At 43.5% G+C, this 22,709-nt stretch overlaps 1 protein-coding gene across 1 annotated transcript; it reads right to left on the bottom strand.

Moving 5' to 3' along the window:
- Positions 1 to 14,593: 14,593 nt before the first annotated feature.
- Positions 14,594 to 21,202, bottom strand: LOC103292667 (glycine N-phenylacetyltransferase-like). Its single transcript, XM_008148904.3, has 5 exons — positions 21,125 to 21,202; positions 18,288 to 18,395; positions 16,761 to 16,887; positions 15,232 to 15,403; positions 14,594 to 15,018 (listed from the first exon to the last, which is right to left on the bottom strand). The coding sequence occupies exons 1-5, from the start codon at positions 21,200 to 21,202 to the stop codon at positions 14,616 to 14,618; spliced, it is 888 nt and encodes a 295-aa protein (XP_008147126.1). The 3' UTR covers positions 14,594 to 14,615.
- Between the last annotated feature and the right edge of the window lie 1,507 nt (positions 21,203 to 22,709).

Below are 22,709 nucleotides of genomic sequence, written 5' to 3'. Positions count from 1 at the left end.
ATTTTCTACAGAAATCATTAAGTTGAAGCACTGAATGCAGGACTTGCCCTTTTAAAGTCTGAGAGGAATGGGAAATTTCTGTTAACTGGTGTGGGATCCAGAGGCATTCAGTCCCTCCCTCTTGGTGGCATATTCATCAAGCTGGTTCTACAAGTTTGGGAGTCTCCTTGGGTCCCAGGTTGTATCCATTTAGTACTGTTTGTCCAGTTGTCTAATCTTTGTGCTCCAGTTTCTTCATCTATAGGTAGGGTGAATAATAGTACCCAATCTTACTAGAGCTTTTGTTTTTTTTTTTTTTTTAATTTCTTTATTGATTAAGGTGTCACATATTTGTCCTCATCCCCCCATTCCCATCCCACCCCTCTCCCCACGCATGCCCCAATCCCCTGATGAACTTAACCGTTGGATAGGCTTATATGCATGCATACAGGTCCTTTGGTTGAACTCTCCCCCTCCCCCCACCCTCCCCCTACCCTCCCCTATCCTCCCTCTGAGGCCCGATAGTCCGATCGATGCCTCCTTGCTTCTGGTTCTGATCTTGTTCCTCAGTCTATGTTGTTCATCATTTCCTCTAGATGAATGAGATCAAATGTCACTAGATATATACTAATAAGAACTGAATGTGAGACGAGCAATAATATTTATGCTGACAGGCAAATGAATCAATCTGTAGCGAGCTTCCCCCTGGACCAACAGTTCTTTTGAGACCCAATTTCGATGTCCAGTAGTTCCTTATGTGTACATGTCAGCACTGACCCCTCAGCTCTGGATGGTGGACAAATGGTGGTAATGGAGGTCTGACTCCCTCTGGTTTGGTCTCGGCCGAACCCAGGGGCACGGCGTCACCTGGACTAAGGGGCACGTGGCCTCACCCATACCCAAGGGGCGCGTGGTCTCACCCGGGCCTGGGACCCAGCCTCACCCGGATGGATCCAGGGGCGCACGGCCTCACCCGGACCCAGGATCTGGCTTCACCCGTACCCAGGGACGCTTGGCCTCTCCCAGACCCAGGGGCACGTGGCCTCACCCGGGCTTAGTTGCACAAGGTCTCACCTGGATCCAGGGACACATGGTCTCACCCAGACCCAGGAACGTTTGGCCACTCCCAGACTCAGGGCCACTTGGGCTCACCCGGGCCTAGGTGCACGAGGCCTCATCCGGATCCAGGGACGCATGGTCTCACCCGGACCCAGGGACGCTTGGCCTCTCCCAGACCCAGGGCCACTTGGGCTCACCCGGGCCTAGGTGCACGAGGCCTCACCCGGATCCTGGGACACATGGTCTCACCCGGACCCAGGGATGCTTGGCCTCTCCCAGACCCAGGGCCACTTGGGCTCACCCGGGCCTAGGTGCACGAGGCCTCACCCGGATCCAGGGACACATGGTCTCACCCGGACCCAGGGACGCTTGGCCTCTCCCCGACCCAGGGCCACTTGGGCTCACCCGGGCCTAGGTGCACGAGGCCTCACCCGGATCCAGGGACACATGGTCTCAACCGGACCCAGGGACGCTTGGCCTCTCCCCGACCCAGGGCCACTTGGGCTCACCCGGGCCTAGGTGCACGAGGCCTCACCCGGATCCAGGGACACATGGTCTCACCCGGACCCAGGGACGCTTGGCCTCTCCCCGACCCAGGGCCACTTGGGCTCACCCGGGCCTAGGTGCACGAGGCCTCACCCGGATCCAGGGACACATGGTCTCACCCGGACCCAGGGATGCTTGGCCTCTCCCAGACCCAGGGCCACTTGGGCTCACCCGGGCCTAGGTGCACGAGGCCTCACCCGGATCCAGGGACGCATGGTCTCACCCGGACCCAGGGACGCTTGGCCTCTCCCCGACCCAGGGCCACTTGGGCTCACCCGGGCCTAGGTGCACGAGGCCTCACCCGGATCCAGGGACACATGGTCTCACCCTGACCCAGGGATGCTTGGCCTCTCCCAGACCCAGGGCCACTTGGGCTCACCCGGGCCTGCCTAGGTGCACGAGGCCTCACCCGGATCCTGGGACACATGGTCTCACCCGGACCCAGGGATGCTTGGCCTCTCCCAGACCCAGGGCCACTTTGGCTCACCCGGGCCTAGGTGCACGAGGCCTCACCCGGATCCAGGGACACATGGTCTCACCCGGACCCAGGGACGCTTGGCCTCTCCCCGACCCAGGGCCACTTGGGCTCACCCGGGCCTAGGTGCACGAGGCCTCATCCAGATCCAGGGACGCATGGTCTCACCCGGACCCAGGGACGCTTGGCCTCTCCCAGATCCAGGGCCACTTGGGCTCACCCGGACCTAGATGCACGAGGCCTCATCCGGATCCAGGGACACATGGTATCACCCGGACCCAGGGACGCTTGGCCTCTCCCAAACCCAGGGCCACTTGGGCTCACCCGGGCCTAGGTGCACAAGGCCTCACCCGGATCCAGGGACACATGGTCTCACCCGGACCCAGGGACGCTTGGCCTCTCCCAGACCCAGGGCCACTTGGGCTCACCCGGGCCTAGGTGCACGAGGCCTCATCCGGATCCAGGGACGCATGGTCTCGCCCGGACCCAGGGACGCTTGGCCTCTCCCAGACCCAGGGGCACGTGGCCTCACCCGGGCCTAGGTGCCCGAGGCCTCACCCGGATCCAGGGACACATGTTCTCACCCGGACCCAGGGACGCTTGGCCTCTCCCAGACCCAGGGCCACTTGGGCTCACCCGGGCCTAGATGCACGCGGCCTCACCCGGATCCAGGGACACATGGTCTCGCCTGGACCCAGGGGTGTGTGGGCTCTCCCAGACCCAGGGGCGCTTGGCCTCGCCCGGGCACGGGATCCAGCGTCATCCGGGTCCAGGGGCACTTGGCCTCACCCGGACCCGGAGTCCGGCCTCACCTGGACCCAGGGGCATGTGGCCTCACCTAGACCCAGGGACGTGAGGCCTCACTTATACCCAGAGGCGTGTGACCACACCCGAGCCCAGAGGCGCGCAACCCCGCCCGCACCCGGGTCTCAGCGGGGCCCCGTCTTCCCGATCCCAATTCCTGCCGGTCAATCCCCCCTCAGCAATTCCCCTGGCCATCCTTCCGGAGCTCCAGTATGGCTGCTGCAGAACTCGTCGGGCGGCGGCTCGGCGAAGCTCCGGTGCACCCGGTGCATGGCGGTGGGCCAGTCTGGCGTCGCTGTGTCGGCCCTTGGGTCTGCATCGGTGGCCGGTCGCCGAGCATGCGCACCTGGCCGCTTCCGGGGCGTTGAGATTCTTGACGGACTCAGAGGTCAGCAAGCGCGGAGTCTCCCACCCCATGTCTCATAGGGGCTCGTCTGTCCGTGCTTGGCTGCCAGTGGAGCCGTCCCCTCAGCCGGAGACCGCCGGGGGAACTGCGCCGAGCACATTCCAGGCCGCTGTTGTATCGCCTGAGCCATAGTTCTTTTGTGTCGCCTGAGCTGTAGTTCTTAAAGTGTGGTCTTTGGGTCACCGGCATCAGCATCATCCCACATCCCCCTCTTTTATTCTAGTTGTAGAGCATCTACTCAGCCAGCCCTATGGTGGTCTTGGATGGTGTCTGCTCTGCTCTCTTGTCGTAGTCTCAAAGTTGTTGTGGTAGGCAACAATCAGGCTTCCGCCCTATGCCTCCATCTTGGTCCTCCTTTGTATAGTTAAGTCTTGATTGTTGTTGGTGTCACTGGGGGGGCTCTCTTTGGCTATAAAGGAAGAGTTGCTGTGCAGGAGACACGTTTATGGGCCGGGTCTTGGTGCAGCAAAGCTTTGGCGCTCACTGAATATTCCCGTTGAATGTGTCCCTTATGCACGTGGTTGAAATCTGGTGTTATCTCCCACAGACCACTAGATGCCCTCGTTTCTGGGTCTCCAATGGGGTGTAGATCAGCTACTGCCTTAGGCACTCAGCAAGGATTACAGCAAAAACTGTAGTTTCTTCCTCCTGTCTGAGTGGCCCTGGAGCAGTCCGACTAGAACAGCAGATCATCTGGTCCGCTGCCAGAGGGCAGTCCACCCACATGCATAAGCCGTTGCTTGGGGCGCAGGTGTGCCTGCAAGACTTGCGGGGCAGGTCTTCAAGACGTGCGGGGCGGGTCCCAGGGCGGGACGGGGTCTCAGGGCGCCAACAGGCCATGGTGTGGCGAGCCTCGATGGCTGTGAGTCTGGTCCTTCTGCCTTCCATGTATCTAAGTCCCCTCGTTCCGCACTCCAGCGCAGCAAACACTGATTGCTGGGCGCACCTCTGCAAGAGTCCCGCCTCTCCCCGCAGGCATCTGGGTCTCCCGGGGTTCGCCAGAAGATGGGTTTCAGGGTGATGGAGAGCTAATCTCCCTTAGGTTTGGAACAAAAGCCCCTTTCCCCCGCCACCAGCCAGACCCACGCACCTCCACACCTCATCCCCTCCGATTTCGCTGGGTGCGAGGCAACAGAACAGCCTTCAACCTCCGCCGCCATCTTTTTCAAACTTCTCAATTTGTACTTCTTAATCCCTTCATTTCAGTCAACTTTACTGAAGTCTAGCGCCGCCGGGAGGTGCACGGAAAGGGCGCCCGGGCCTCCGTCCGGTGCGCGGTGCGCGCGTCCCGCGAAACCAGGCGCGCGAGGGCCGCGCGGCTGGGACGGGCGCTGTGCGGCCGCCGAGCTCCAGGCACCGCCATCGCCGTGTTCCGGACGTCGCCGCCGCGGCGTCCCCCCAATTTATACTTCTTAATCCCTTGAATTCAGTCAACTCTACTGAAGTCTAGCGCCGCCGGGAGGTGCACGGAGAGGGCGCCCGGGCCTCCGTCCGGTGTGCGGGGCGCGCGGCCCGCGGCACCATGCGCGCGGGGGCTGCGCGGCGGGGACGGGTGCTGGGAGGCCGCCGGGCTCCGGGCGCCGCCGCTGCGGCGGCGTCCCCAGCGTCCCAGGCCGGGCAGCCTGCGGGGGCGGCGGAGTTGCGAAAGTGAGTGAGTTTCCCAGGGTTTCGCCCGGAATGGGGTTCAGTGCAATCGGAGCCGGTGCTCAGCGCACTCCGGAGCCTTTATCTCCTTCCTGCCAGTGAACTCCGGCCAGGTCATCAGCCGCCCCCTCCTCTCCGGTTCCATCCTCCCCGCAGGCGCGTGTGCTCGTGTCTCCGCCCGTTTAGAGCTTTTGTTTTTAATTAAATAAGCTAACATTTATGAAGTGCTATCAGAAGTGATATTGTTCTATTTCTTTGAAAATGATATAGGTTCCATAAGTGTAAACTTGTTTCAACCCCACAGAATTATAACTTAATATCTCTGTGTTAGTAAATTATACCTCATTTTAAAAGGAAAGAAATCACAAGAAAAGCAGCTAGATGAAACAGAGGCATGAAATATGTCATAAAAATAATTCAGAATAAGGGTCATACAGTTCATAAACCAGATGGATGAAAAGAATCAACACCTTACATAAGAATCAAGAAGAAATGAAGAGTGATATAGCTGCAACAAAAAACACCATGGAAAGTTTTAACAGTAGACTAGGAGAAGTGGAGGACAGAATTAGTGAATTTGAAGACAGGGAAGCAAAACACACCCAAACTGAACTGCAATTGGAGAAAAAAAATAAAAGGCAGGAGGAAAGCCTAAGGGAGTTATGGAACAACATGAAACTAAGCAACATACGAATAATAGGAGTGCCAGAAAAACAGGAAGAGGAACAATGTTTAGAAAACATTTTTGAAGGAATAATGTCAGAAAACTTCCCTGTTATGAAGAAGAAAAAAGTCACACAAGCACAGAGAGTCTCAAACAAGATGAATTCAAAAAGACCCACACCAAGACATATCATAATTACGATGGCAAATGTTCAGGACAAAGAGATCATCTTAAAGGCTGGAAGAGAGAGACAGAAAGTTACGTACAAGGGATCTCCCATTAGATTATCAAGTGACTTCTCAATAGAAACACATCAAGTCAGAAAAGAATGGAAGAAAATTTTCAAAGTGATGCAAAGCAATGGACTGAATCCAAGAATAATCTATCCAGCAAGACTATCATTCAAAATTGAAAGGGAAATAAGGAGCTTCTCAGACCAAAAAAAAAAAAAAAAAAAAAAAAGGCTAAGGAGTTTATAACTACCAAGCAGCAATGCAAGAAATGCTAAAAAGACTGGTATAAAAAGAAGAAATAAAAAGGTAGGAAGGAACACAGGCACAAAAAATAAAAATGGCTACAAACAAGTACCTTTCAATAATAACTTTAAACATAAATGGACTAAATGCTCCAATCAAAAGAAATTGAGTGGCTGAAAAGATAAAAAAAAAACATGACCCATATATATACTGTCTACAAGAGACCCACCTCATACATAACAAGGGACTCACACAGACTGAAAGTGAAGGTATAAAAAAATGTCTTTTAGGCAAATGGAAATGAAAAAAAGCTGGGGTAGCAACACTTATATCTGACAAAATAGACCTCAAAGTAAAGGTCATAACAAGAGATAAGAAAGGCCACTTCATAATACTAAACAGATAGATACAACAGGAGGATATAACCTTGATAAACATATATGCAGGAGCACCCAAATTCATAAAAACACTCCTGAAAGATATCAAGGGAGCAATCGACAATAATACAATCATAGTAGGGGTCTTTAATACACCACTGACATCACTGGATAAATTCTCTAGACAAAAAATCAGCAAAGAAACGGAACCCTCGTGCACTGCTGGTGGGAATGCAGACTGGTTCAGCCACTGTGGAGAACAGTATGGAGTTTCCTCAAAAAACTGAAAATGGAACTCCCATTTGACCCAGTAATCCCACTCCTGGGAATATATCCGAAGAAACTAGAAACACCAATCAGAAAGGATATATGCACCACTATGTTCATAGCAGCACAATTTACAATAGCTAAGATTTGGAAACAGCCTAGGTGCCCATCAGCAGATGACTGGATCGGAAAACTGTGGTACATCTACACAATGGAATACTATGCTGCCATAAAAAAGAAGGAATTCTCATCATTTGCAGCAACCTGGATGGAATTGGAGAACATTATGCTAAGTGAAATAAGCCAGTCAATGAAAGAAAAATACCACATGATCTCACTCATTTAGGGATAGTAAAGAACATTATAAAGTGGTGAACAAAAAGATAGATACAGAGACAGTAAAGCATCAAACAGACTTTCAAAGTACAGGGGGAAAGTTTGGGAAAGGTGGGGGAGTTATGAAATCAAACGAAGGACTTGTATGCATGCATATAAGCATAAACAATGGACGCAAAACTCTGGGGGGGGAGGGCATGTGTGGGTGTGGGGTGGGGGGGGTAATAGTAAGATATGTACACATATAATACCTCAATAAAAATATTTAAAAAAAATCAGCAAAGAAACATCAATCCTAAATGACTGTCTACACCAGATGGACTTAATTGACATCTTCAGAACATTTTACCCCAAAGCCACAAAATATACATTCTTCTCAAGTGCACATGGGTCATTTTCATATATAAACCCAGGAAAAGTCTCTTCAAATTCAAGAAGATAAAAATCATATCAAGCATCTTCTCAGATCACAATGGCATAAAACTGGAAATCAACTACAATAAAAATAATCCAAAAAAAATCAAACACATGGAGACTAAATTAAACAATGACTGGGTTACCAGAGAGTTCAAAGAAGAAATAAAAAACATCATGGCAGCAAACGACAATGAAAACACAACAATCCAAAATCTATGGGACACAGTGAAAGCAGTCTTGAGAGAGAAGTTCATAGATCTACAAGCCTACTGCAAAAAAAAAGAAGAAACAATGGTAATAAATTACCAAACCCTACATCTCAAAGAGTTAGAAAGGGAGTAACAAGGAAAGCCCAGTGTAAGCAGAAGGAAGGAAATAATAAAGGTCAGAGCAGAGATAAAAGACATAGAGACCAAAAAAACAACACAAAAGATCAACAAAACCAAAGCTGGTTCTTTGAAAGGATAAACAAGATTGATGAACCTCTTGCCAGGCTCACCAAGAAGCAAAGAGAGAAGACACAAATAAACAAAATCAGAAATGAAAGAGGAGAAATAACAACAGACCCCACAGAAATACAAAGGATTCTTAAAAAATACTATGAACAATTCTATTCCAACAAAGTAGACAACCTAGAGGAAATGGACATATTTCTAGAAAAATACAACTATCCAAAACTCAATCAGGAAGAATCTAAACATCTCAATAGGCCAATAACTATGGAAGAAATTGAAGCAGTCATCCAAAAGCTTCTAGCAAACAAAAGCCTGGGGCCAGATGGCTTCACAGTGGAGTATTACCAAACATTCAAGGAAGAACTAAAACCTATCCTCCTCAGACTATTCCAAAAAATTCAAGAAGAAGGGACTCTTCCAAGCTCCTTCTATGAAGCCAGCATCACCCTAATACCAAAACCAGATAAAAACTACACAATGAAAGAGAACTACAGGCCAATATCCCTCATGAACATAGATGCCAACATCCTCAACAATATTCTGCAAATAGAATCCAGCAGTACATCAGAAAGATCATACATCATGACCAAGTAGGATTTATCCCAGGGATGCAAAGATGGTACAATATCTGCAAATAAATAAATGTGATACATCACATAATAAATTGAGAGATAAAAATAACATAGTCATATCAATTGATGCAGATAAAGCATTTGACAAAATCCAACACCCTTTCTTGATAAAAACTCTCAGCAAGATGGGAATAGAAGGACCATACCTCAACATATTAAAAACCATATATGATAAACCCACAGCCTTCTCCTAAGAACAGGAACAAAACAGAGATGCCCACTCTCACCACTCCTGTTCGACATAGTATTGGAAGTACTAGCCATTGCAATTAGACAAGAAAAAGAAATAAAAGGCATCCAAATTGGAAAAGAAGTAAAACTGTCCTTATTTGCAGATGACATGATATTGTACCTACAAAACTCTAAAGACTCCATCAAAAAACTATTGGACTTAATAAATGAATTCGGCAATGTAGCAGGATACAAAATTAATGCCAAGAAATCTATGGCATTTCTATATACCAATAGTGAAATTAGTGTTCTCTATTTTTTAGAGACTAAAAAAGCAATCCCATTTACCATCACGCCAAAAAAATTAAGATACCTAGGAATAAACTTAATTAAGATACCAAGGAGGTAAAAAACATATATGCAGAAAACTACAGGACACTGTAAAAAGAGATAGAGGAAGACATAAGCAGATGGAAGAACATACCATGTTCATGGATTGGGAGAAATAACATCATTAAAATGTCCATACTACCCAAAGCAATCTATAGATTCAATGTACTCCCCTAGAAAGAACTCTCCAAAAATTCATCTGGAATTAAAAAAAGACCCCAAATAGCCACAGCAATCCTGAGAAAGAAGAACAAAGTACGTGGGATCTCAATACCAGATATCAAGCTGTATTACAAAGCCACTGTTCTCAAAACAGCCTCATACTGGCACAAGAACAAACATATAGTCAAATGGAATAGAATAGAGAACCCAAATATCGACCCAAACCACTATGCTCAATTAATATTCAACAAAAGAGTCATGAACATACAATGGAGTCAAGACAGTCTCTTCAATAAATGGTGTTGGGAAAATTGGACAGATACATGCAAAAAATGAAACTAGACCACCAACTTACACCATACACAAAAATAAGCTCAAAATAGATAAAGGACTTATACATGAGACAAGAAACCATAAAAATACTAGAGGAATCCACAGGCAGAGAAGTTTCAGACATATGCCGAAGCAATTTCTTCACTGATACTGCTCCTAAAGCAATGGAAACTAAAGAGAAAATAAACAAATGAGACTACATCAAAATAAAAAGCTTTGCACAGCAAGAAAAACGATCAACAAAACAACAAGAAAGTCCATTTCCTTGTTGTTTTGCATGGGAGAACATGTTTCCAAATGTTATCACTGATAAAGGTTTAATCTCCAACATTTATAGGAAACTTATACAACTTAACAAAAGGAAGATAAATGATCCAATAAAAAAATGGGCAACGGACCTAAATAGAATCCTTTCAAAAGAAGACAAAAGGGAGGTCAAGAGACAAATGAAAACATGCTCAAAGTCACTAATCATCCGAGAGATGCAAATAAAAACGAAAATGTAGTACCATCTCACACCTGTTAGAATGGCTATCATCAACAAATCAACAACAATTGCTGGCGAGGATGCAGAGAAAAAGGAACCCTTGTGCACTGCTGGTGGGAATGCAGACTGGTGCAGCCACTGTGGAGAACAGTATGGGATTTCCTCAAAAAACTAAAAATGGAGCTCATATTTGACTTATCACTCAAAGGTCTGTGCTTTTCTATTGCAGAACACTCAGTAGCTGAAAATTTTTTTTCCATTTATGAAAATAGAATCTCAGGTGCTCTCTAGTTGTCAGGTTTCATGGCAAAGTTGTAAAAGGGTTGTTTGGTGTTTGGTTATTTCACTGTTTAATGACAATATTTATATGATTTTTGAGAATTTTTTATGATGGGCCTAGAGATATTAGGCTAAGTGAAGTAAGTCAGATACAGAAAGGCAAATACCACACAACCTCAACTTTATGTGGAATCTAAAGAACAAAATAAATGAGCAAACAAAATAAAGCAGACTCATAGATACAGAGAACAAACTGATGTTTGCTGGATGGAAGGGTGTCAGGACAGTAGGTGGAATAGGTGAAGGAATTGAGAAGTACAAATTGGCAATTACAACATAGTTGTGAGGATGTAAAGTATAGCATAAGGAAGCCTATCTAATAAAAGAGTAATATGCAGATTGACCATCACTCCAACACACAGGATGCCTGCTCCCATGTGGTCAAAGACCCTGCCCCCATGTGGACACAAGATGGCCAGCAGGGTAGGGCAGTTGGGAGGGACAGGCCTGAAGGAAGGGTAGTTGGGGACAATCAAGCCTGCAGGGAAGGGCAGTTAGGGGTGACCAGGTCAGCAGAGGAGGGAAGTTGGGTGCAAACACGCTGGCAGGGGAGAAGTTAGACATCAATCAGACTGGCAGGGGAGTGGTTTGGGGGTGATCAGGCTGGCAGGCAGAAGCAGTAGGGGCAATCAGGAAGGCAAGCAGTTGGGAGCCAATAGTCCTGGATTGTGAGAGGGATGTCCGACTGCTCGTTTAGGCCCGATCACTGGGATTGGGCCTAAACGGGCAGTCAGACATCCCTTGAGGGGTCCCAGATTGGAGAGGGTGCAGGCTGGGCTGAGGCATACCTCCCCGCACCCGTGCATCAATTTCGTGCACCAGGCCTCTAGTCCTATATAATAAAACCCTAATATGCAAATTGACCGAACAGTGGAACGACTGATTGCTATGATGTGCACTGACAACCAGGGGGCAGACGCTCAATTCTGGAGCTGCCCCCTGGTGGTCAGTGTGCTCCCACAAGGGGTCCGCCACTCAGCCTGAAGCTGGGCTCACGGCTAGTGAGCACAGCAGCAGTGGTGAGAGCCTCTCCTGCCTCCGCAGCAATGCTAAGGACCAGTCAGACGTCTCCCAAGGGGTACCTGACTGCAAGAGGGTGCAGGCCAGGCTGAGGGACCTCCCACCCCCAGTGCATGCATGTCATGCACTGGGCCTCTAGTATAGTCAATAATATTGTAATAACTATGTATGGAGAGAGGGTGGATCAAAACTTATTGGGGAAATTATGTTGTAAATTATATAACTATCTACTATCCTATATAATAAAGAGCTAATATTCTAATTAGACCAGATGGTGGAACAACATTCCAGAATGACCAGTGGGCAGGTGAGCCTGCGCTTCCAGGCCAGCCATGGTAGTCCTGCCCCTCCCCCCAACCCCCACTTCATCAGAGATCATGGCGCAAGCCTGATACTGGCATCACCCCTTTGGCAGAAGTGGCCACAGGGGAATGGGCCTAAGCTGCAGTTGGACATCCCCCGAGGGGTCTCAGACTGCGAGAGGGTGCTGGCCGGGCAGAATGACCCCCAAGTGCGTGCAAGACTTGGGGGTCATTCTGCCCGGCCAGCACCCTCTGGGGGTCATTCTGCCTGGCCAGCACCCTCTCGCAGTCTGAGACCCCTCGGGGGATGTCCAAATTTTTGTGCACTGGGCCTCTAGTAACATATAGCTGCAGTGAATATAAAATATTGAATGTCTATTTCATTGAAAAAAATAATTTTATGAAATAAGACATATCAATTAGAAAAAAATTTACATTGCCCTAGTCAGTTTGGCTCAATGGATAGAGTGTTGGCCTGGAGACTTAAAGGGTCCCAGGTTCAATCCCGATCAAGGGTACATGCGCAGGTTGAGGGTTTAATCCTCAGTAGGGGCATGCAGGAAGCAGCCGATCAATGATTCTTTCTCATCACTGATGTTTCTATATCTCCCTCCTGATTCCCTTCCTTTCTGAAATCAATAAAAATAGATTTCAAAACATTTTACATTATAAATACTAAGGTAAAACAATATATCTAAGAAGTGTGCAATACTAATTTTCATCTATAGTTCTATGGCTCCTGGACCAGCAGCATCAGAAAACTTGTTAGAAATGTAAATCTGGGACTCTACCCCAAATCTACTGAATCAGAAAATCTAATATCTGTATTAAAAATCCCCTGAAATGCTCCAGATATATCTTCAAGTGGGAGAACCTCAACTGCTAAACCAGTGGCTCTCAACTGAAGTTGATTTTGCCACCAGTGGAGATTATCAAGAGCTGGAGATATTTTAAGTTGTCATAACTAGAATGGAAAGTGTTACTGACATTCATTGAGTAGTGAGCAGGGATCCTGCTCCATACCCTATAAATGCACAGGATGGCCCTATAACAAAGAAGTGTCCACCCTATAATGCCCATTGTACCAAGGCTGAGAATCCCTTCTCTAAACTGAGCCTCCACTCTTTTGAGTGGACAAGAAATTAAACCTCACACATTGGTTTCTGTTGGTGGGGCCTTCATCCTCAATTCCGCAGCCTAATTCTAGTTGTAGATGGACCAAAAGCACACAGGTTCTTAGTCCAGGTGACTGTCTTCAGTCCAGTGCTCTCTTTGTTGCCCATTGCCAAGGTGTAGTGCTGTTTCTGTTGAAATGTTGGGGCAGGAAACTCTCCAAACTACCCTGATCCAACTGGGACAAAAATTGCTCCACATTTTTAGTTGAGCATAATTCTGAACTGCATAGAATTTAGGCATCCTGAAATAATGTGCCAAGGTCAAGTGAAACAGTAGGTATCCATGATGTACTGTCCTCCCCCTAAAATTCTCTATTCTCAATAAATAGCCACCTCCATGGGTCTGGGTCTTCCCACTCTCCATAAACCCAACCCAGTCTCTTCCCATCAAGAACCACTTCACTTCAACTTGTACAATCAAACACAAAGTCTCTTTATTGTTTGGGGTTTGGGTGGATTTAGAAAGCTCTGCTTTAAGAAGCAACATTGAGTAGCTGTTCCATAGTTTTCTAATCCACTCATCTACTGATGGGCATTTGGGCTGTTTTTAAGTCTTAGCTATTGTAAATTGTGCTGCTATGAACATAGGGGTGCATATATACTTTCTGTTCACAATAGAATACTACGCTGCTATAAAAAAGAAGGAATTTTTACCATTTGCAGCAGCATGGATGGAACTGGAGAGCATTATGTTAAATGAAGTAAGCCAGGCAATGAAAGAAAAATACCACATGATCTCACTCATTTATAGAAAATAAAGAACATTATAACCTGATGAACAAAAAGATAGATACAGAGGCAGTAAAGCATCGAACAGACTGTCAATTTACAGCAGGAAAGCAGGGGAGTGTTGGGGAGGAGGAGAAAGAGATCAACCAAAGGACTTGTATGCTTGCATATAAGCACAACCAATGGACACAAGACACTGGGAGTGGGGATGGGATAAGGGCATGAGACAGTGGGTAGGGGAGGCTGGGGGAAGGTCAATGGGGGGAAAAAAAGAAGATATATGCACTACTACATGTAATACTTTAAATAATAAAAACAAAATAATTAGAATGATAAAAAAAGAAGCAACATTGAATCATTTTCCCTGGTGTGGGAGTGAGGAAGGGACAGGCTAATATAAGTTAATCTTTTTGTTCAAAACTCTCCCTGCCATATCATGTACACTATGTTTAACTTAGTATTTTATACATATTTGTGTATAACCCTTTAATGTATTGAGAAAGCAGCAATAAGAGGAGAGGATGATCTCTACAGACCTACTGAGCAGAGTCCACTTGCTGATCATTCATTAAGAGAAAGACCATAGAAAGAGCGAAGAATAAGTCATAATGCTGATAAACTATACCTCTCCCTGAAAAATCTGGCAAGGCTCTCCACATCCACACACTATGAGTTCCAGGAGAAGCCATTACAGACAATATGCAGCTGATGAGAGTGTCATGGAGATGCCCGGAAGTGTAGGGAACTAAACCATGTGGAGTGCCTGGGGCTGCGTCAACCTGAGACATCTAAGGGAAGCCAGCAGTGATTTGAGTGCAGGGACCATGATATTGAACATTCAACTGCCTCCCCAGAGCCCAATACTTTACTGGTAATTACAATTGTGTACAATTTATTCTTTCTCTCTGTCCACCGATCCATTGCTCCAGCCACATGTTGGAGCCCATCTGATACTTTTTGTAGGACGGAGTCACAGAGGCACACAGTTCCACTGGTTCCAAGTACAGGGCATGCGGATATGATGCAGATTATAACTCATTTTCTGCATAATTTTGTTATTCTTGTCAGTGTGAGAATACACAGGGAAGCCAAGGTTGTTTAGAGCCTGGGACTGGATATAGATGATATAGGAGATGAGGCCCTGCTTCCGGTACTCAGGCAGGGTGCCTGCCATCCGTATCTCTCCTGTCTGGTCCATCAGGTCCCAGCACACAGGGTTCCCCTCAGGCCCCAGCAGACAGAATGTAGGGAAGCTCTGTATACAGCGCTCGATGAATCTCTGGCTCCTCTCATTGCCACCAAAATGCCAGAATTTATCCACCAGGGCAGCGTGGGTAACATCCAGGGATGAGAGTTTAAACATTTCTTGATTGCTATGGAGTTTCCAAGAGAAAAGAAAAGTCCATGAGTACTTATTATATTTGTTCTTGTCCCTACTGTCTATAATACATTTCTTAAGCAATGATTTGGGCTGCTTTGAAGAATATTGACCGTAGGGGGAGCAGGAGTGAAAGCAGAAAGAGAAGTTGGGAGGCTACTTCGGGAATGGGAGGTGTGAGTAGTGCAGTAACTTTTTTGAAACTTACATGGCCTTGGGTTTGCCACCACCAGGTGGTAAGTTCTTTACATCCAACAAGGAAGGAATCAGTTTCTTTACAGTGTCAAGTTCCGCATAGAGAAATCGCTCTGTGTGCTTGACTTTGAAGGATTTCCTGGCTGCGAGATTTTGTATCACCTCATTCAGGTTGGACTGGGAACCTAGATGGGGTTTTAAGGAGACATGCAATTATTTCAGTGCATTTTATGGAGAAGCTGTCCAGTAGAGTGGTACGTGTCTACATTTTCAGTCTAAAAATCTAGGTTCTGCCTTGGTATTTCCAACGTGTGATTATAGTCAGGATTTGTGCAATGAACATGCTCAGAGATTCATTCACAACCAGGGTCATACCATTCGTGGCAATGCAAAGACTGGAACCAAGTTTCTGGGTTACATGAACATATTGTTTTCATAATCACAGGAGGTGCATTATAAAACAATAGTAGCCAACATCTCTTGTGTGCTTACTCTGTTCATAGTATGGCAGATTGTTGCAGGAATAACCCACAATGTGCCCACATCTCTTTGTATCTTTTCCCTGGAATAGTCCCCTCAGGCGCTGCATCTGGTCTTGCCCTTTCGGCTTGCTTTTTCCACTGGGAAAGAGTAAATTTGATGCATGGAGAGGCTAAAGGGGGCTTGCAACCTGGGCTTTCTTTGTGCTCCTGATTTCCTTGAGACCAACACTATATGGATAGGATTAGGCTAGTCAGCTGAGGACTTGTGCTCCTATCATGCTGTCACTATGGTGCCAGCACCAACAGCAAGAACCGTCATTCAGGCATGTGAGTGAGGCCATACTAGAGCAACCAGCACATAGTCCATCCATTAACACCCTACTGCTGCAAGAATAAATCCAGATAAAACCAGCAGAAGAACTGCCTTGCAAAACCCAGCCCAAATGTTGATTCACAGAATTATGAGGTTTGCTCTGCGGTCCAAGTTAATTGACACAGCCAGGTGTTGTGCTGCACAATTTTCCTATTCAACATGTTATCTAATCTTTTCAATGCCCCTGTGTTTTTGCTACCATTGTTATCCTCATTTTTATATATGACTCAGTGAGGATAATTCAGTGGCTAAGATGACATAGCAAGTAACAGACAAATGCCATACTAGGGAGTGTGATTCTGGATGGCATGCTCATAACCACGACAGTTTCCTTAATGACCTAGGAGGTGCTTTAAGGCATGAGTTGTCATTCTTATTCCAGGCATGGAAAGCCCTGGGGACCTGAGGGAAGCTCTACTCTGGCTCCTAATCATTTTAGGTGATTCTGGATAAGTGTGCAAAATATGGCATAAAATCTTGGCTATCAAGGTGTTATGTTGTTTCCCTATATGAAGCCCCCCCCCTTTTTTTTTTTGCAAGCTTTGAGGGTGTTTTTCCCCATTATAGGTTATATTCACAGCTGAGTAAAGAAACTGACAGCAGGCTGAGGGTTTGAAGTATGGAGAAAGATAAGAGTCATAGGGGAAATTATCAGGGCAGAGTATACTTCCTACTCAATTTACTTACTTTGGATCTGCAAATGCTGTTTCCAATTGATGACTTCTGGTGAGACAAGCAATTCCTGACAGTTCTTGGGGTCCTTGGAGTAGATTTGGTAAGTATTGGTGTAATGATCCCAGTTGTCAACCATCTCCTGTTGTCATTTGTGATCAGGAAATTAAGCAAATCCATGTTGTCCATGATTGCAATACTTTTTTTGATTCCATTACACTGTGATATATTTAAGTACTAAAATATTGGTATTTTTATTGATGAATTACAATTATTTCTGAATCATTTAAATCGTGTGATCAAGATGAGAGACTCAAGTATTCAATTTATGATGTAAAATTGCAGAAGAATACTATTTTTACCCATATATTGCATTAAAATTTCAAATTAAACAAAGACATAACTACTTAGAAAGCATTCTTTTATATTTCCATCCTTCTCCTCAGGATGAACGACAAGCAGTTGACAAGGAAAAGCTTCTGTTGCAATAATAAATTTTACTACATTTCAAACAGGTGCAGAACAAAAAAACTATGAACATGATAGTTTCAAATTTGGTTGCAGATTACTCTGGATTAAATCTCCATCTATATTTAATGAAGCCAAAGAAGATGAAAACTGGTTAGAAATGCATTCTTAAAACAATACTATGGTTATACTCATTGTAGTTCTAGAAGAACAAAGGAACTGCTTACTTAGAAAGTTCCCCTAAAATTACTAAAAAAAAGATGAAATTGTTAAAAGAAGGAGGCACAGGAAAAGATTACCAGGATTAGTGCAGAATTAAACAGCCTTTTTTAAATAGTTAGAAAATGTACAAAATGCACTCATGGTAAGCAATGATACCACTAACATATTTAAGATAAAGGTTATAATTATTTAATTTATTTTGTAATTTTATTTCAGCTTAGTTTTTATTAATAATGCAAATTTATTCATTTTATATATTGTCTAATTTAGTGGCTTTAAAAGTAATTTTTATTTGTCTGAAAGATATACTACTTGTATTTGTTATAAATTTATCATTTCACTGGATGTTTTAAAGTGAACTTATAATTTTTGTTTTTGATATTGAGTCGCACTAATTTTTAAATGTTTTCCCAAAATGTATATGGAAATTCTAGTATTATGAATTTACTTTTTAGAATCACCCCAACTCATTGTCCTTGCCCTTTCTATGTCCTCTTTTCCTTGTCAGCCTAAAAAAATACAATTATCTACAAAATATAGTTCAGGTAAAGGTTCCACTAAGATGTGCCTCCAAGCTTTTCCTGTGACCTCCATCTTCAACCTCCACAGTTTAATTAGCTTCTGTCTGTGCTATTTCTGTACGTTATGCATCTTCGGTTGTTATATACTTCTCATCAAATTGTAATTTACTTGCTTAGCTACCTTTTCCTCCAAAAGGTGAGCTACTTGAGGATGAGGATTTGTTCACTATCACTGTGATTTATTTCTCTATTCCCTGAGTCTACATTGCCACGTGCATTGTAGGCACATATAGCAAATAGAAGTGTATGCATTCCACATCTGGCAACTTACCTGTTCCTGAGGGCGGACAACCACTGTACTAAAATCAGGCCACTTGTCTACCAGGGCCTTTAGCTTGAATGGGTTTCCCTGGTTCATGTGGAAGACAGTCCCATACACCTGTACTTGTTGAGAAAGTGAGAAGGTCAGCTTATTAGGAAGAGATGAACCAGTGCCCTGTTTCATCAGGATAAGAATTATTTCTAGGAAATTAGGGTAACAAACTGGTAGGGCACCTACTTCAAATTGTCTACTTTATTACTCCAATGGAAATAGATTTTGGGGTCAAACCATGAGAACATTATATAAATATAGTCAAGTATCCAGATATATAAAATAAATTAATGAAAAATTATTCATGGTCACAATGAAGAATTCAGTGACATATCTTTCCATTTTATTCCACTTACTTACATAGTTACACCTAATTTTTAAATAATGAAGGTACCTAATCTCCATCCACACACACATGCACACACTGTACAATGATTATATTTTCTTTTTTTAAATCCTCACCCAAGGATATGTTTTTATTAATTTTATAGAGAGAGGAAGGGAGAGAGAAACATGGATGTGAAAGGCAACATCGATCGGTTGCCTCCTGTACACACCCGGAACGGGGATCGAACCTGCAACCTGTGTGTGTGCCTGATAGGGAATTGATCCTGCAATCTTTTGGTGTATGAGATGATGCTCCAGGCAACTGAGCCACCCAGCCAGGGCACTATGATCATATTTTTGACAGTGTAGTGATTCTACCTCAATAGCACCCATTCTTCCCTTCATTCAAGGGGTTCTAGGTCTGTTATCTGGTTCAAGCCTGGGAATTAATTGAGAGACAATGTTTCTCTGTTTGTATGATTCAAGTAAGACCTTTGAGTTTGTGTAAAGTACTTGCTGTAATTACTCATACTTAGTAACTGTTTGAGAAGTACCAGATATTAATTTTATCATATTTTATTTGTTAACCCTGGTAAAGTTCAGAAATATCTACCAAAAAGTAGTGACTTTCTAGTTTTACTCATGTTATATCCAAGAACACAGAGACTCATATATATTTACTCTTGCAGTGTTTCCTAGGAAACAGTGAATTGTGAAATCACAACAGTCTGACTCTAAACCCTGCCTTCTTCATGGTTGCCCTACCCTATGGCAATCAGAACGATCAGTGATTTGTGTTTACACTAAATGCCTGCAGCTTAGTCTACAAAAGATCCCTACATATGGTGTCAGAGTGCCTGGAAAAATCGGTGACTTTTGGTAATTTGTGCTTTTTGCAGGACATAAATTGTGAAAATTATGTACTTAATGTTGCTAATAGTATGTCCTTATTTATCCTTATAATGCCAATTGGGTTTGTAGTAATGTCCCCTATTTCATTCCTGACATGGAAAATTTGTCTTTTTTTTTTAAATTTCTTGGTCAATTTGACTATTAATCTTTTCAAAAAACCAGATTTTGGAGTCATTGGTTTTCTTAATTGTTTTTCTCCTCTCAAATTCATTGGTTTCAGCTCTTATCTTTTATAATTTCATTAATTCTGTTTGCTTTGGAGTTAATTTACTCATTTTTACTAGTTTTAAATGTGAAAGCTTAAAGCATGGATTTGATAGCATTATTCTTTTATAGTACAAGTACAGAATGCTATATATTTCCCACTTATTCTTGCTTTAGTTACATCCCAGAACTTTAGAGATCGTGTATTTCCATTCCAATAAAGTATTTTCTAATTTTTTGTATGACATTAAAGAATGATTTATTTATAAGTGTATTGTATAATTTCTAAATATGTAGGTATTTTCCAGATACTTCTCAGGTTTCGTTAAATTTTAAGTTTAATTTCATATTGTTCAAGGATATACTTTATATTATTTCAATTCTTTTAAAATGTTTTTAAATATCATCTATCTTGGCAAATATCCAATGTGCATTTAAAAATAATATGTATTCCACTGTTGTTGAGGGAAATATTCCATAATGTCAGTTAGTTTAAGTTGGCTCATAGTATTGTTCAGCTCTTCCATATCCTTATAGGTTTTATGTCTATTCTCTAAATTATTGAGAGAGGAGTGTTGGAGTCTTAAATTATATCTGTGGGTTTACCTGTTTCTTCTTTCAGTTCCATTAGTTTTTACTTCATGTACTCTGAGTCTCTGTATACATTTTAGCATTTTTTGGTCTTTTTGGTGAATTGATACCTTGATCATAATGCTATGGCATTTATCCTTGGTAATATGCTAGTCCCTTTGCAACATATATTATTGCAATAAAAATAAAACAAAAACAACCAAAAAACCTTCTCTATGGTAAAAGATCATTGTTCCATTTCTAAAACTAAATTTCTATGTCATCTCAAGTGAAACATAATACATTTGGGTTTGACAAAATAGAAATTGATCTGTTATTAATTTCAAAGAAGAATCATAATGGTTAACCTTTCATCAGTTACTTGATTGTTTAGAAAAAAAATAATTTAAACATGAATGTGTTAGTTATAGCCAACTTTGAAATTCTGGAAACACTTCCATTGCTATCTGAAACTACTCCTGGAAGGGCACATGGAATGATCTTGGGTCATCACACAGCAAAGATCATAGTGGGTTCATATCATAGCGTTGCCACTCATTACTGGTGTGATCTTGGTCAAGTCAGATAACTGAGCCTCCAGATCCTCTTAGGTTACATGGATATACTATACCTGCCTGGCAGCAAGATGATGTGAACTATGTGAGATGCAAGATGTGTGAGTGCCTGGCACAGGACAGGGGCTCCATGAGTGCTAATTCTCTTTCCCACATTTTTCATAGGCAGTCGCTATTCCTTTTTTCCCTAGAAGGTTCCACTCTCACCTTTAGGGACTCAGGGAGGAATTTCCTCAAGGATTTCTCTAGCATCTGCAGCAGTTGTGGGCCTTGTAATTGGAACATCTTGGCAGGGACTTTATCCTAAAGAGGGGATCAAGAAACATCAAGGAATGAGAAGTGCTAGACAACATACTAAGACACAAAACAGACTCTATAGGCAGTTCTAGCTAATGGTCTGGCCTTTATCCCAGCCATTTCATTGGTGCCCATTCACTAAACTCCTCTCCAACTCTAAGGAAGGATAAGTTTGGCAGAAAGCACAGATGCCTCTTTCTGAAATTATTTGTACTGTTTTTAAACTTTAAAAAAATATTTCTGAAAATATTATTTTGATTTTTACATCATCCAGCATTCTAGTAATTAAGGATTCACAGAGATTCAGAAATATATTCTCTAAGCATGAATGAGCATCTTTTGAGATTAAGCTTCCATTCATGACAAACCTGACTTTGCCAGTTAGAAGCTATATGACATAGGGCAAGTTACTTAATTCCTCTGCCTTGGTTTTCTCCTCTATAAATGACAATGACTATAGTACCTGCACTACAGAGTAATTGAACAGTTAAATAAATCAGTACATGTAAGCTTCGTAGAAGAGTGTCTGGGACATAGCAAGCACTCAACTAATGATTATAATCAGTATCCTGTTTATTATTATCATTACTAGAAGCAACATTTAACCACACTGTCATCCAAAAAGTCTTTTTCTGCACGAGAATTTCTGATGAGGTTTAAATGGGGGAGAATCCATGGAATCTGGCATGTGGTAAATGAGACATTTAATCTTAAATCTTACAGGGTGCCTGGCATGGAGTAGTACTCAGTATGTGTCAGCCATTTTTATTATTGTTATCACTTTAACTTAAATAAAGCATATCTCTTTTCTTGCTTGTAGAGCCCAAAAATATTAAAGAGCCCTTATATAGGAGACAAATAAATGATGTAATGAAACATTTTCTAAACTCAACTATGTGTTAGAGCAGTGGTCGGCAAACTGTGGCTCACGAGCCACATGCAGCTCTTTGGTCCCTTGAGTGTGGCTCTTCCACAAAATACCACAGCCTGGGCGAGTCTATTTTGAAGAAGTGGCGTTAGAAGAAGTTTAAGTTTAAAAAATTTGGCTCTCAAAAGAAATTTCAATTGTTGTACTGTTGATATTTGGCTCTGTTGACTGAGTTTGCTGACCACTGTGTTAGAGACATCTAAAAAAATTAAAATTACTTAATCCTGCTTCTGGTATTTTGTTGTTTAGAAGTTCTTAAGGGAATATGAGATATATAATTATATATATATTTTTAAAAAGTTCTCCAGGCTATTTTTATTACTGTTGTTCAGCTTAATTGAGATATAATTTACATACTATAAATCCTCAACAATACCTTTCAAATCAGTAAAGCAAGAAAACTTGTAGAGCTAATTCTCAAAGCTGGCCAAAAGGCTGGGGTCAAAGTGTATTTCAGTAGATGCAATTCTTTGGCAGATGGACAATACTGAATTTTACCCAAGTCCTGTTATCCTTGAAAACATGAGTGGTTAAAGAATTTCTTCCACTGACTTAGCATTCCTGGAA

This window comes from Eptesicus fuscus, chromosome 13 (assembly GCF_027574615.1).
Source record: "Eptesicus fuscus isolate TK198812 chromosome 13, DD_ASM_mEF_20220401, whole genome shotgun sequence".
Lineage (NCBI taxonomy): Eukaryota > Metazoa > Chordata > Mammalia > Chiroptera > Vespertilionidae > Eptesicus > Eptesicus fuscus.
This window is presented reverse-complemented; position numbering and strand designations above follow the sequence as displayed.

Coding starts and splice junctions, on each gene's coding strand:
- LOC103292667 (XM_008148904.3), bottom strand. CDS start 21,202: ATGTTCCAATTACAAGGCCCACAACTGCTGCAGATGCTAGAGAAATCC. Junction 18,396..21,124: donor TCCTCCCTGAGTCCCTAAAG/GTGAGAGTGGAA, acceptor CAACAAGTACAG/GTGTATGGGACTGTCTTCCA. Junction 15,019..15,231: donor GGTGGCAAACCCAAGGCCAT/GTAAGTTTCAAA, acceptor GAAACTCCATAG/CAATCAAGAAATGTTTAAAC.